This window comes from Acipenser ruthenus, chromosome 6, assembly GCF_902713425.1.
Source record: "Acipenser ruthenus chromosome 6, fAciRut3.2 maternal haplotype, whole genome shotgun sequence".
Classification (NCBI taxonomy): Eukaryota; Metazoa; Chordata; class Actinopteri; order Acipenseriformes; family Acipenseridae; genus Acipenser; species Acipenser ruthenus.
Genome location: NC_081194.1, coordinates 44034372 through 44050872, shown reverse-complemented (window position 1 = coordinate 44050872; position 16501 = coordinate 44034372). Strand labels below are relative to the sequence as shown.

The following is a 16501-nucleotide window of genomic DNA, read 5'->3' as shown; positions in this document are numbered from 1 at the left end:
ATTTTCTTCTCATCTGTGCCTCTGATATTTGTACTGCCATACTGCCAAGTATCACCACACCCCTACTTCTTACTAATGCTAATTTCTACTGTTATTCTGTATAGAGATTTTTCATTTACTACCTGACTGTTGATACAGTTGCAGAGGGGCTGCAGAAATGACAGTTGTGCACCCCTAGTGGTAATTTCTAAAACCACTTCAGGTTGAAAAATGACATTGGTTGGTTAAGCCTGGTAAATATTGATCTAACCATAAACTATAATGGAGAATTATACAAAGCACACAAAAATTATATTAAACAGGAAATTAGATACTTGTATGGTAAAAACTGTCCCTTTAAAGACAAAAATTATATGTATTTCTTGACAGAGAATAACCAAAAAGTGACAAAATTAAACATTTAGACATTATGGATTGATTTCTTTTTTTTGTGAACTGAGATAACCATAAAGTCATACTGAGACAGCTTTTACTTTCAGCTTTTACTTTCTTTCCTTGAATTTCCCTTCACAAATGCAGGTTGACTATAAAAATTAAAATGAGAGGATTCCCTTTGTTGCTGAGTGGTAAAGATATTACTGTTGGAAAGTTTTGAGACGTCTATGGACAGAAGGGGTTCTGAGGGCCTGCAGTTTCAGTTATTATTATTATTTATTTATTTATTTATTTATTTATTAGCAGACGCCCCAATTGTTACAAAATATCACATTACAGATACTGTAAGAGTATAAGATACATTAAAGTCAGTCATCCAATGTTAATGAATGATGAGATTTAGATGGAGGATATTAATTATATATTTGCCTGTTTTCCCCCAAAAAATATAGTTTAAAGTGCAGCCACTGTACTATTACTAGCTATATATGTTACGGTGTGTGTGTAAAATCAGAAGATCTTTAGATTAACCAGTAAATGTATAGATTTACCAGCTCACAGGTCAATTTATAAAATAACCAAGCTGGTAAATCTATATATTTACTGGTTAATGTATAGAGTGACCAATTTTTATAAATGAACCATAACATATATCATATATGATTTTCTTTTCTTTTTTGGAAGTATTTTCCTAGTATACTACACTACTGTATGGTACATTTATTTAAGCAGTAATATGAGACATGAATATGAGTTTTGTGGATCGCCAATAAAAGTTTTCCATGGTAAATTTCCATCCTTATTTTGCACTACACATTACCAATTTCCCATTGTTACAATGCTTTGCCATACTTCATGTTTCTGTAATTTACCTAGTGTTTAGTGTGATTTAGTACAGTGGTGGTAAGCAGTTACTTAAAAACATTTTTTCCCTTTGTTCTCCTTGTGGTGCATCAGGAAGGTCACCTGCATTTGTGGACCTGGTGTTTTTATTCATAGGAGCTACAAAAACTCCATGTCCATAGTTGAGGATGGAAAGACTCTGGTTATAATACTGAGACTGGAAAAAAGCTATCTTCCCAATTGACTTCCAACAGGGAGATGCATTTGTATAACAAATGAATCAGTCATGCAGCAAGAGACACACATTTAATAAAAAGTGTGTTGAATATTGTATCACAAGTGTTCTTTTTTATAGCCCCCCCCCCCCCCCCCCCCCTTACAGATTATAAACTGGGATCATTTAGATTAGTAAATTGGTTTGTATAGGGGACTTTTTTATTTCAATAATAACACTGTGGGAACTGTTTATAATAGTGTTATACAATACCTTAATAAGGTTTTACATTTCCCTGAATGTTTGTGTGGCAAGTTTACTTTATTATACATGCTTTATTATATGTTTATTAGGTGAGCACCAATTAATCTTGTTCAGGAGGACATGTGCAACTGGATGTAATTAGAATTTTTTTTTTTTTTAACTATAATTGAAACGGAAAGTTTTTAAATATACCAAAAAAATGCTATTGTCTTCTGGGATTTTCAGTTTAATGACTATCAGATATATATAGATAGATAGATAGATAGATTACTTATCAGCTCTCTGTGATACAGCTGAAACCACATTTGAGCCTACAGAAGACATAACTATTGTACCTAAGAAGAATGTAGTCTACAGAGACCAAGAATAGTAAAACACAGGAAGATAGACAACCCCAAAGTCTGAAAGCAGTATGAATGAGTAGTTTTTAGCTCTGTGAAATGTAAATCAAGCACAGTATTGTTTGCTTTCGTTCTTCGCCCCTGGCGGCTGCGGACGCATATTGACTGCAGGTTCTGCTTTATTAGCTTCTGGAAAGTCCCGTGGACTGGAAATCCCCGACTCGGGCTTTTCCGTGCGAGAAGGTTTTTAACCTTTATTCAGTTCAACTTAATTTATTTCATTGTATTTAGAACTCGCTGGTCGCGGGGTTGTTAGCGTTGTTAGCCAAAACCCTTGCTAGTCAAAGTGTACAGTGACGTTGACTAGCACATTACATTACAACATGTATGTGATGATTTAATGGCGTTTTTTTTCCTACTACTTGGGTAACTTATTTGTAAAGTTATTTCTTTGGAGCCTATCTGTGAATTGTACAGACTATTGTAGAGGATTATTTTGAGTAAACAGGTAAGTTTATTTTATCTTTTAATAATAAAAAAAGCTTGTTAAACTAAGGTTTAAAAATAATGTATGCATAACTATAAGTTATGGTTTCGTTTTCTTTTTCTTTATCTTATTCTGTAATTAAGTAAAACAATATACGACAAATATGTATTTGTCTAGTACAATTTTAACTGTTTAAGGGTTAGATTTGTTACACTGTCATTGTGAAATTGCTGGACTTGTTTTTGTATTATTATTAATATTTTATTTGGCACGAATGCATTATTTAAAAATGTTTTGTTATTACTTCTAGCGTAAGCGGAGTGGTCAAATTGGTTTTCGAGTAGCAAGGTATTAATATTATGCAAGATAAACAATATTACTGGTAAATCTACAGTATTGTTTTGTCTACTAGGAATGACACGATAATAATAAGATCAATGTAAGTCGTACTTCACTGACCACCTAAATATTTAGATGATGCTTGGTACTGTGCCCGATATTATCCAGATCTTAAGGCCAACAGTTTATTTCTCAGAATTAAGGATTAATTATTGATGGATTCTGCGTTTTGTAAGATGACAGATGTGTAAATGAGGATCAGGTGCTAAAAGTAAAAAATGAAAACGTGGTGATTCTTTATGCAATTCTATCTTGGAAAATGTGGTTCGTCATGTGACGATTATAATCAGACCACTGCCTTGTATAAAACATATACAAGCAGAAACACTTCAGTGTTTTGGAGAATAAATAAAAATGCACAATATAGGATATGTTTTTGCAAGGTGGGAAATGCATACCCCCAGCATTTGTTATTGTTATGATTGTATTTCATATTGCATGTATAAAAAATGATTGCAGAAACATTCTGTTCCTATGTGAACTGAGTAACTGGAAAATGCCACTAAAATTGTCAGCAGAATTGTCAGTAGGGGCACATTGATTTAGACTGATACAATCATCTCTGGTCCTCTGTGACTTCATTGTAACCAAAGGATGTGCACTTTTATGTCACCATTTGCATTTTTTCAAATACACAAATTCCTTACGTGTAAAACTGGTCAACTACCACATTTAAAAGGCAACGTAAAGTTGTAGCCCCTAGTTTTATACAATTTCATTCCATTACCACAGCAACTCGCCTTATTACAGGAATTTCTTTCATTTTTCTTGTTAATGTCTCTTTGTTTTCACTTTGAAAAGTCTCTGAAGGTACACTGTAGATCAACCCTCTCCACATAGAGAGCATTGGAGGACACTCCAGTCTGGAGGAGATGAACTCTATAGTGTTGTTTCTTCGAATATGTTCTTCAAAGACTTTTAAGCTAACACAACTTGTTAAAATTTTTTATACGCTAGTTGGAAATTAATTTAAATTGAACATTGCAAAATTGATTAAAAAGCCTTAGTTGCTACATCTTTAAGGCCCTGCCTCCAATAATTTCAATGTTGACATTAAAATTCTAGCATTCGATTTCCTGGCACAAACTACACTATCCCTCCTACCAGTAACCTACAAGCGACGGTTTTAGTACAAGCGACGGTTTTAGTTTTTTATGAAGTATAAATATGAAGTGACCATGAATTTTGTTCAGTGAGCCTCCTATTCTGATGTTTGATACCAAAACTCACAAGGAGTTAACCTGTATATTTTCTTCTTCTCTTCTTTTTGTTGAACAGGTTTAATTTATTTCAGATAACATGTCCAGTCATCAAAGCATGCTGCCCCAGTTTTTGTTTATCAGCAACTTTTTAAAAGCTGTCAAGATAAGGGAAAGAGTCCCAAATGATGTTGTTAAGCCTTCCACTACCAACGGGATCATTCCTCACCTAAGAAGCATGCACAGGTGTACTTTGGAAATGTTCAGGATGAGCCAGTTCCCTCAGCAGTTCAGGGAAGTCATTCAGAATGCACTCTTGGATCGGGCCATGCAAAGCTCCCTGGAGCAGGAGAAAAAACTGAACTGGTGCAGAGAAGTCAAGAAGCTGGTTCCACTCCGGACCAATGGTAAGAAAACTAGTGATGCCATCTACAATTTAACACCTAATAAGATTCTGTAATTCCATTCAAAAGTCAGTACGGTATAAAGTATATACTATTTGTATAATCCACTGACAGTTAAATATGTTAGAATGTAAAATCTACCTGGAATGACATGACAATAATAATCTCAATGTAACTCGTTGCTGTCTGAAGACACAAGGCCCTATTCAAAAGTTGTTCCTCTTTTTATTAGGAAGTATATAAGACTCAAACAGCTTCCTACTCATAGTTTGCCTTTTTTCTGAATTGGTGATAAGAAAAATAGTAGAGCTTTTAACATGGCAACAATAGGGATATTTCACCAGAAAAAATAAATTTGTTTTGTGGTTCACTTTTCAGTACCAGTAGTGCTTTCATGATTCTTATTTTATACCTTTTATGAGCTTTCGGGGCTACATGTGCTCATTTTCTCAGGTGTCAACAAGTGAAACATACACTAATGCTTTTTGTGTCAGTTTCAACAATTTTGGATAACAAAACTGAAATTACCAGTAAATACATTTTAAATAAGGATCTTTTTTACCTATGTTTTACTTTCTGCTAGATTTTCTGTTTAATTAAAAACAACATTACTGGACTTGTGAATCTGCAGGAATTATTTTACCTTATTGTACATTTGTGGTAAAGATTATTCCATGCATAGGTCATATATGTACCAAGCTGGAGAAATGACAATGGTCATCTAAACATAGCTCAGTATTCATATGTTGGTGCTGCTTCATTGTCAGAGGACTTTAATGTAGTTTTAGCTGCAATGACTGGGTATTGATAAAGTTACAGTCAATGTAGGTATGCAATGTCATATATGCTACCATTGCAGTAGAGGTTAGCGAATGTGGTTTAGATTCAGCCAGGGTCCTGCACTGTCAGAATCAGTGACACTTGTACACCTTGACGTCAGATTTGGTTTCTGTGTCACAAAAAGTTCCATCACTATTTATTGGAAAATCCATTTGTCATCTACAGCTTTTGTATTTTTTATGTTGCATACCATTCCATTAAACTGTACACAGCTTAACAAGATGGAATTTCACACAATGGAATAGATTTCAGCTGTCTATATACAGTAACTAAAGGCAGGATGGCTAGTAGTCTCGGAAATTGTTTTTATGAAGTAGTATTTTATGCAGTTATTGGTAACGTATTTCTTAATAGTAAATTTGAACATTATGCTTTTTCTACTGGTATTATTATTATTATTATTATTTATTTCTTGGCAGACGCCCTTACCAGGGCGACTTACAATCGTAAGCAAATACATTTCAAGTGTTACAATACAAGTAATACAATAAGAGCAAGGTGTTTCTGGTATGTTTTATTACATTTATGCTATTACAATGGCATACTGCAGTAAACATGTTGGTAACTGAATAAGTTGCTAACTTTGATATTGTTTGTGATACCAGTAGGGCATCTTGGTAAACCAAAAGACTCCAAACATGTGTTTTTACACATGGAAGAATCATAGGACCAATATATCCATATGCTTTCCGTCTATGACTCCCTTATTTTCTGGGGAAATTCCTGTACAGCTTCCACTGGTCAAGGTGTATGTGTGTGACTAGTGTCTGCTGATGATACATAATTATCACTTCAAGCAGATATAGTGACTGCACAATTAAACCATGTCAGTGTACCAGCTGTCTGCGATAGTCATTTTTAAAATACTTTAAAATAGGTCTAAGCAAATTACACAAACTGGAAACTTTTTTGGTTATGAATAAAAAGTACACTAAATTCTTCTCTTCAGTGCTTCTGAATGTAAAAGGATAGGGTTCCAAGTCTAAAATGTGGATTTTATTACAGATTTCAAATATCTGGTTCAGCTTGTATGGGAACATCAATAGCACAGTAGCACAGTGTATTGTAGTGTAAATACATCTAAACACGGGAAGTGTAATATGCAATGCCATCAGAAAAAAAAAAAAAAACATTAAAAATGGGACTGACTGTACTTCAAATTCAGGTAGTTAAGCATGACCTAAACTATGAGGTAAAGCTTTTCAAGCTAGATCTTATTTTTTTTGGCTCAGTCTGTGTGCATGACTGCTGTTTTATTCCCCTTGCGGTTTCTCATAAGAACCTTTAGAGGGGATATCCAGGTTTGTTCTCATAATGATAATGACATTAAAATATAAGGGGAACTTCAGATAAGAAATTACTCCAGGGTGAACCATGTTTTCTTCAAATTAGCATTTTTGATAGAATGTAACTTTTCTGAATGAGGGCAGGGCCACTCGCTGGTGTCATTTTCAGTGTCACTGTGTCAGAGTTATAAGTTGCAATGCATGTCTTTTTCTTTTTTTTTGTTATTGTTATATATATATATAACCTTAGCTATAGAATATTTCATAAAAATCCAGAGCAATGTCAATTTACATACAGTGCAAGGTAAATGTACATGTTCCAGCCTACAGCATTTATGTTTTAAAGCAAAATGCACCATCCCTAAACTATACATTTTGACTTGCAGTGGAGAATAGCTCACCTGCACAAGAACCAATCTAAACTCCTCCTCCCAAGCAAATAGATACTAAAGCGACCCAAACACAAACTGAGGATTGAAACCTGATATGTACCAAAATATCATTCAACTGTAAATAGTACGTTTAATTCCAATTGTATAATTGGGATGTAGGCATTGACTGTGCTTGGTCAGATGTCAGTAAGGTATTTTTTTAAGCCTATGGCTGGCTTGGAATATATAATTACTGTAAAAATGTGTCATTTTGTCTACCGCTTTTTTCTGTCGCATTGTACAGTACTTAAACTTGGTTAGGCAACATGACTTTGGCTTAACTTTGATAACATAGATGATACTACAGGAAGAGGTTAAAATCTCATCTGGAAGTTATACCATATTCCCATCGAACCAACAGTAAAGCCAGGTTGCTTAGTAATGTTAAAGGCAAGAGCTGAGACAAATATCAAATGATTATCTTTTATGAAGGGCAGTATTGTCACACCAGCCATGCTTTCTGTCTCAAGAATTTTTTTTATTTTGATTGCTACATATAATTATTGTGTATAGAAAAGCCAATTGGCTTGTCTCTCACTTTGGTAACAAAAATAGCCTCAATGTAGATAAATTCGTTTTTGCATGGATTATTTTCTCATTTTTATCTCCAAGAGTATTTTACTGATGGTCTTCAAAAAGAAGTAAAACCATGGAAAAAAACAGGCCACCAACTATCCTATTCAAACAAAAACAAGGCACTTTCAAGCCAATAACGTTGCTTTGTGATATTTTCTTTTACTTTCTTTATAGAAACAATTTCCCTAAACAGCAGGGAATATACTAATATTTATTAAAAATTGATAAAAAATAAGAAGCTTGCTCCTGAACTATATTTGCACAACACCCACCTGTCTGTATAACTTATAGAGCAGGGTTTTAAGAGCAGACATCTGTGATGATGGTGGTTTATCTGAATATTTGTATCCATCTGCTGTTTTAGGGTAATTCTTTTAATATGACACCGGAAATATAGGCCTATATACACATAAATATATGCATAAATTCTATTTTATTCTATATGTTTCTTCACCACTGCTTTTAAGGACATGAAAATAGAGAAGATGAGGAAGGGAGTAGGTGTCGTATAAAAATTTAAACTTCCCCTTTATAAAAAAGAAATTGGCCCCTGAGATTTCACTTGTATAATGAATAGGCATTCCAACTGAGCTGAGACACGCCTAACTGGAAAGTCCAGTGCTAATTCATGGTTCAAATGTCTAGAGTGAGACTAGGAAAAAAAAAGTACAATGGCTTCCACCCAACTCTTAGTCAGAGAACCACACGCTGGGAATTTCCTTTAGTGCACAGGGTATTTCAGATGAACTACTCTCAACCAGTACTGCACGTCTTGTGCTTTGATAAATAGACTCATTGCTCAAGAAAGAAAGAATAACATTAGGCTGGCTCCTATCACTCAAAGTTAGTCTGGGTTTTAGCAGCTTTACAAATGTGTAGGACTCAAATAACTAAATATTTTTGGTAGCATGTTTTTTTTTGTACTGATCAAGTCCAATTAATCTAAGTAGGGTAACAGTGATTGCTTAAAAGACAGAAAAACAACAGAAAATTCATTCTTAGAGTTGCAGCACAAACGTTTAAATAAAAAACAAAACATTTAAAGTGTGAAGTTAAATCTAGACTAAAGATTGCCAGGTATCTGTCTCTGGGCATTGCAAACTACATTTTCAAGAGATGTTTTCTGGATGCACAGAGATAATTTGCAGGATTTCAATTATTTTCCAATTTTCTGGGAATTCATATTGAGATACTGTTGACATCTAGGGCCACATTCATAAAGTATTTACCACCGTGCTAGAACAGCATCTAAAGGAAAGTTAAAGTTGATGTTAAAAAAAAAAAAACGTAATTCACCTTTGTTTGCTAGTTTTGTAACACTGGCATTTTGTTTTCCTTTTACAAACAAATGATGGAAACTTTGCGTGGTGGTAAATGCTTTATGAAAATGGTCCCTAAACTTTAATAAACAATGTATAGGGAGTGGGGGCATCTTATTTTTGGTGAGTTTTCTAGAATCCTCTTATTGAAAATATGGCAGAGACACTAACACTGGAAGCCACAAGGAACCGGAAGCCCTGTGAAGTGTAATTTATTTTGATCAGGGAAGTATTATTATCTTTTCAGAGGCCTCTTTAAGTTCCTGTTTTAAGTGGTTTACAAAGTCAGTTGTAAGTATACATTAAACAGCTGCAGCAGAGTTGGAAATCCCCAGTAAAAATGTTTTGGTGCAGTTTGCTGTCTGGCTGTTTGTGATGGGGGTCTTTGTCTTTGATACTTTTATTGCATGCTGTGCTATTTTGCAAGACTGGAATCTTAACTTGTTGACATACTTACATTAAGGAAAACTAGGCAATACATTTTTACAGATGATTTTTGTACAATGATGAACCATTGTATAGGGGATTTTCCAGGATATATCCATACTCGGGTACACACATTATTTTCTTTAAAGGAAGAATAACTTATACACAACACATGACTGTTTAATGCAACCACGAACCCTCTCCCTCTGAGACATTTACTGATGGTTATTGTTGAAGGACAAGGGTGTATAAGATGGAAATTTTGCCTACATGGGACTGCCAAAATATATTTACTATGTTTCACCTTTAATGGAACTACCATTAGGTATATTTGCAGAAATAAACTTTTCTAATGCTACATTCTTACTTGTTCCATGTGTATGGAATCATATGAAGTTAATTGTGCTCATTTAAAGATCATGTTTCCTCCTTTGCATCCATGTTTTAATGCGTGTGCCATCTTTACACGTCAGTCTTTAGGGTGTTGTTTAGCATTATGAGATGTGATGAATAATAAAAGATGAAAAGTTAAAAAATTAAGTGATGACCTTAAAATTACTCAAGTGGGCATACATAGGATTTGATACACATGGAAAAAAGAAGAATTTGGCAATAGGCAAGTACATTTCTGCTAATATACCCTATGGTACTATGTAGCCTGTAGTTCCATTAAAGGTGAAAGAACCATAATATATGTCATTTTTGGCCATAACTTTTAAGCAAAATTCCCTTCTTATCCTTTACAGTGCATCCCAGAGCAAGACTGTCAAGTTCAATAGTACTTTGGTCACGTTGCAATGCTGTTGTAAAAGGTTTACCAAAGAGCAATATAGCTTGGCAGGTTGGAAGCACCCAGTGACACATCAACAAGGTTCTAGTACGACCACCACTGCTCATAGAGTCTTGTACTGGAAGTGTGATATCATTAGCTGCTCGACATGGCTTTAGAAATCTGATTGCTTTTTCACTTAAATTATCTCCAGGTTTATTTATGTAATCACCAGACCCTTACTGTAAAAAACAGGTATTTCTGTTCAGTTTCCTTTTCCTAAATGACAAATAAGCCTGTCATGTTGAAGTCATTGTCTAACTCCAGTTAACTCCTGTCACGAACACATGACTGTACTGCAGTTGAAATCGGTACACTAGTTCAAGGTTAGCCTTGGGGATTTCTATAGTGTTTGAACTGTTCTTCCTGTAAAACTTAATACCAAGTCACAACGAATAATTACATCAAAATACTCTGGAAAACAGAAATATCAACAGCAAAACTATAAGGAGCTTATTTTGTTATGTTGCTATGGTAATGAAAATGTTTCGAAAGCCTTGGTTATTTCCCCTTTTGATGTAAGAATTTAATGTGAAAAGGCAAAAAGTCCACGAGCCCTTGATACTACTCGTAAATGTAATATTACAATAAAGCAGATCAATTGCTTTTCTTTTCCCTTCTAATAACGGGTCTCTGTGTCGTCCATAGGTGATGGAAACTGTCTACTTCATGCCGCTTTGCAGTACATGCTCGGGGTCCAAGACACAGACCTCGTCCTTCGGAAAGCACTTTACAGCGCTCTGAAAGAAACAGACACACGTAACTTTAAACTACGTTTTCAGGTTGAGTCTCTGCAGTCACAAGAGTTTACACAGACAGGTCTCCACTACAACACAATGGTAAGTTTAATCAAAATAGAATAAAAAGATAAGATTCTAATGTTTACAAGCCCATTTTTAGTTATAAAATATGTGTTCATTGAGAAATCTAAGTAAGGGCTTTCAATTAAATGTGGGGCCTATTGAGTGACTCTTTCAGTTACAACATTTGCAAATAACTGTAGATGACAACTGTAGATCTGTCTTTCTTCTTTTGTCTGTTATTTCCATCCTTCCCCTTTTAATTGACCACAGTGTCATTATTTTATTTTATTATTTTTTACATTTCATTTTATTTGCACCCCAGATTTATTAGTATTACTACCAGTGCTGAATGAATCAAAGGCACCACAGTAAACAAATCCACAGTTACAGATAAAACAGTAGAATTAAACAATAAGATTGAAGACAGTTTTCAGATAATTTTCTTAGATGTGCGGATTTGACCCATATTTTATATTCCATAACAGAACTGGGAGGAAGAATGGGAAAAGCTAGTTGAAATGGCATCACCAGCGGCAAGCCGCAATGGTCTACAGTACGATTCCCTGGAGGATATTCATATATTTGTTCTGGCCAACATCATTCGGAGACCAATCATTGTAATTGCAGGTACAGCACCTCTTAATAATCTGCACATATCAGAAATACAGCTTTGCATTTTATTGTATGGTGTGGATAATTCTTCAGGTCTTTTTGTGGTCCAAGTTTCAATTACAATTCTCCTCTATGCTAAAAAACAAACCACCACTGACAAGGAAAATACGTTTCCTGTGTGACAGATCATTATTCATAATCCGTCACTCCTGATTCCTGTTGTTTCAAATCTAGAGGTCAGCTTCTAAGGGATAAACTAATGTAATTGTTTCAGCCCAGAAAGACTTAAGGTGTGGGCTCAAAGAAAGTGTGTGTATATTATTGTGTGTGAAACTTCAATGTCACCTTGTCTGTACATGTATGTAAGTGATATATATATGTAAACTTAATGTGCCACCTTTGCTTAACAGATCAGGTGTTGAGAAGCATGAAATCTGGCTCAACTTTTTCTCCCCTGAACGTTGGAGGAATATACTTGCCCCTGCACTGGCCGCCTGGACAATGCTACAAATATCCCATAGTCCTTGGCTATGACTCGCAACATTTTGCACCCCTTATCACTATTAAAGACAGTGGCCCAGGTAAGAGTTTTAAAAGCCCAGAGACAGACTCTAATGTTGTATTTTAGTAAACACCTCATAATAATATACACTATATAAAAAATTGGTTTATTCTAGCAAGTGTACCAAATTGTTCCTTTTTGCTATCAGATGTATTGTTTGTTGTATTGTTTTTTTAGCTGTTAGTGGAAATGTGTGGATGGTATGTGGTGCGTGGTTCATACCAAAAAGCAAGAAGCTATCCAGTGACACCGCAGGTGCAGTCATCACACCCAGGATAACTTTTTCTTTTATTCCATTAGAGGTCAGACCTGTGAGATAGTAACCAGTTTAAGTAATTAACAATTTTTTGTTTCCTTTCTACATAGAAATCCGTGCTGTACCATTAGCATACCAGGGAAGAGGCAAATTTGAAGATTTAAAAATCCACTTTCTGAATCATTCTGAACAGCGCGAGAAAGACAAACTACTAAATGACTACATGATGTTGATTGAAATACCAGTCCAAGGATTTGGTTATGATACAACGCACATTATCAAGGCTGCAAGGTATGTTTTGCAGTTAATGGTGTGTGGGTGTGTGGTTGAGTGTGTGGAGGGTGCATCAGATCTCTTCAACTTTTTTAGAAAATCAAAGGCTGCAAAGATTACTAGTAACGGAAGCCACATTTTCAGTCAGTGCATTTGGCTTACAAATGTATATATTTTCTTGACTGTGGTCTATAGTTAATCATCATAATTACAATACCTTTTATCCAAACTGCCCCAAGGTTTTTTTTAGATAAAGATGCTAGGGTAAAAAAAACTTAGGTTTGGATCAAGGAAGTATAATTTTTTTTTCCTCTTTGCATCTTCAGACTTGATGAAGGTAACTTGCCAGAGGATGTGAACCTAATGGATGATTACCTGCATGTGGTCAACCATGAATACAAGCAGTGGCAGGACAGTTCGGAGCATGGTACCCAGCCCTGCTACAGAGATCCACAGCACTTCTCCATGTCCCAGCTCTCCCTCATTGAAATTAAATGCGACACAAATAGGTGTCCTTACTACATTTCCATGGACACTAGGCCTTACTGCCATGAGTGCTTTGAACGGAGGATGTCAAATGGGAAGCCAGAAATTAAACCCAGAAGTCAGAGTCCCCAGGCTGGAACAGAGTCTCAGAAAGGGAGCGGACATGGCTCTGCAAAGGCCATCGGTTTTGTTGCTCCTGGACTTACTAATGAGACTTCACTGTCCTGTTCTCGGTCGGCTCCTCCAATGACACCAAGTGTCTGCCACTTTAGTGAAACGCATGCTATGAAGTGCAAGACCCCAGAGTGTGTATTCACGTTAAATGTGCAGCACAATGGACTTTGTGAGCGCTGCTTTATGGCAAGGCAATCCAGTCAAGTTCCTAACCAGGAGGAGCCTTTCATGCCTCATGTCCTACCACCAATGGATTCAACTGGGCAAGGTGGTGGTCAAGAGGGAACACGGTGCAACCTCTGCCAGCTGGATGTCAACCGGACTTTCAATGGCATGTGCGCATCGTGTATGGAAAGGACTGACAACGAGAGGTCAATTAGTCCACATCACCAGAGATCCAGGTTAGAGCCTACTCAAGCAGCAAGGAGGCGGCCTCAGCAGTCTGTACCTTGGGCCTCGACCACTGGTCCTGAAGACTCTGGTTTCCCAGCACAAAGCCCAGTATCACTAAAGTGCAAAAGATCAGGTTGCAAGTTTTATGGGACCGTGGAAAACCTTGGGTTCTGCTCCATGTGTTTTAACCAATATAAAGTAAACCATGGTAAGATTTAAGTTTGTTTTAGTAATTTAGGGAAGGTTTATAATGTATATGTGTTATCCTCTTTCTGTGGTTCTTTTCATTAAACACAACTAAATAGTAACATGAAGCAGAATTCAGTGAATCCTACTGCCATAAGTACTATTTGGGTGAAAAGTACCAGACTCCTCCTGAATCTTTCATGGCTCTTAAGCATTGTTACTGCTCTTGCTGAATCTCAAATCTTTATGAATATCATGTCAAATCTATTAGATCCATCAGAATGCTAAGTTGTGCTAGTCCAAACAATATACTTGATCTATTATCCTTTAGAATAACTCTTGCTGTGTTGTTTTTATTATAACAGAACATACAGTAATATGTTGATTACAGTAATATTCACACATTTATTATTTGATTTCTAGAAATTGAAACCCCACTGTCTCCCCAAAGAAAACCTCCTCTTACCACTCCCTCGTCTGGATACCCCTGCACTGCTGCTGCTACCTTCCAGAACACCTCCCGCTGCCTAGACCAGCATTGCACCAACCTGGGCAACTCCATGTTCGAAGGGTACTGCAAGAAGTGCTTTCTGAAAGAGCAGGGACTACGATTAAATGAAGGAAGACGGGCAGAAGAACCATCTCCTCCTTTACTTGAGGTGAATAGCTGGACAAACTACTCATTTTATAAATTGATTTATTTGGCAATTAATTATGACAAATGGAAAGAAATGGAATGGCCTCTTTTACTAGACCACCCCACTATCATTTTACTTCCAACTGTTCTCACGGGCTATTTTAGTACAGTGGTGTATTTATATATTAAAGAAGCTAAATGGGGACCTTAAGAAGTGGTCTAGATCGATAGATGTGGTATAACAAAACATTAATGTTACAAGATACACATTCTACATTGATCTTAATATAATATGCCCATGTACCTACATTGAGCATCATATAAGGTAAATAGATCATTAATGATGGGCTGTTTTTAGGCCAAAACATAGTGAGATGCATCAGAACATCAATGCATGTTTTTTTACGGTTGATCTTTATGTAACAGTGGGCAAAGATTTACTTTCTTTGATTTTGTTCTGTAGGTTCTACAATTCAGTATTTTACACAACAGAAAACCTGCAAAATAGTTACGAATTTTGGACTGCATTGTAATGCTATGCATTTACCACAGTGCTTGTGTACCGTATGTGTACAACCATGTACTACTGTGTTTCTTCAGTGTAATACACTGGTATTATAATGGTATATTTGGATAAAATTTAAATTATTATTTACAGCATTCTGTTTTGTATGTATTTATTTAGAGATCAGCCCCTCAAAGGCAAGCACATAACCGCCTAAATCCGCAGTGGTTAAAATGTGCCAGGAACAGCTGCAACAACATTGTATCAAGCCGGGGGGAGCTGTGTGCAGAGTGCCAGCGGAGTGGCACAAGGGCAAGAGGACTGGCAGCAGGAGAGGCACCAAAACAACGCTGCAAGGCCCAAGGTTGTGACCACTACTCCAACCAGGACAAAGATGGTTACTGCAATGAGTGTGACCTGTTCCGACAGATTTATAGGGAGTAAAAGTGATGCATGAAAGATTTGGAATGCTGGTGCTAACTATAAAAAAACAACACATACGTTGACCAGGTTTTTATGACTTATCACACCCCAGAGCCTGGTACATATTTCACCTTCATAAGCCAAACTGCTACTCCACTCATTTAATATATAATTAGCAGCCTATTTTTAAGCACTTTAGGAAAAAGAGTAAGAAGAAAATACATTTATATCTAGGCAAGGAGCTGACAAAGCAACATTACACAAACTTAAATAAGCTGTTATGTAAAGTAGTGTATAAATATAAATTAAACAATTCATTTCATATACCTCCACGTAAGACTGTTTGCATAGTTCCTGTGTCTAAAGATAGACGGGTTTCGTAAAATAACCACCAGGCCTGAGAAATGAAGAATTGTGTGTTCAATTTAACTTCTTTGTAATTTTAAAAAACCTTTCAGTTGATTGGAGCTACTTTTGCTTGTTTTGGGCAATGTATTTATGAATCTGAAAATTATGTTATCTGAATTTATGTTATATAACAACTAATTTATGTGTTTGTTTTACATAATATACAATAAATTATTTTACATAACTCTGATAGCGTGGCTGTTATTTTTATGCTAAAATGGATCATGTTTACTGCAAACCATTTCAACACATTTGTAAACTGAAGGTTTAAAATTCTGTCAATTTAAGTAACAGATATTTAGGATACTATAACGTTACTGTGTATTATATATCTGAAACAAAAACACATTGGAAATGTGAAAAACACCAAGTTATCAAAAACACAAGCCAAGTTTCAAGAAACCATTGGGGCAACCTTGCCCAGTACAAATCAAATAGGCACAACTGTAAAACTGATGGGGGCCAAGGTTGTCCCAAATGTTTCTACTGACTTGGCTTGTGTTTTTCAGGCACAATAAAAGTTGATCAAACGCATGAAAAACACAAGCCA

General features: G+C 35.8%; 1 protein-coding gene across 1 annotated transcript; it reads left to right on the top strand.

The window, feature by feature from the left end:
- Positions 1-2215: 2215 nt before the first annotated feature.
- Positions 2216-16135, top strand: tnfaip3 (tumor necrosis factor, alpha-induced protein 3). Its single transcript, XM_034017202.3, has 9 exons — positions 2216-2545; positions 4202-4529; positions 10882-11072; positions 11522-11663; positions 12059-12229; positions 12577-12757; positions 13066-14000; positions 14402-14637; positions 15301-16135. Exons 2-9 carry the CDS (start codon positions 4223-4225, stop codon positions 15562-15564), a joined length of 2427 nt encoding a protein of 808 aa, XP_033873093.3. The 5' UTR covers positions 2216-2545; positions 4202-4222; the 3' UTR covers positions 15565-16135.
- Positions 16136-16501: the final 366 nt, after the last annotated feature.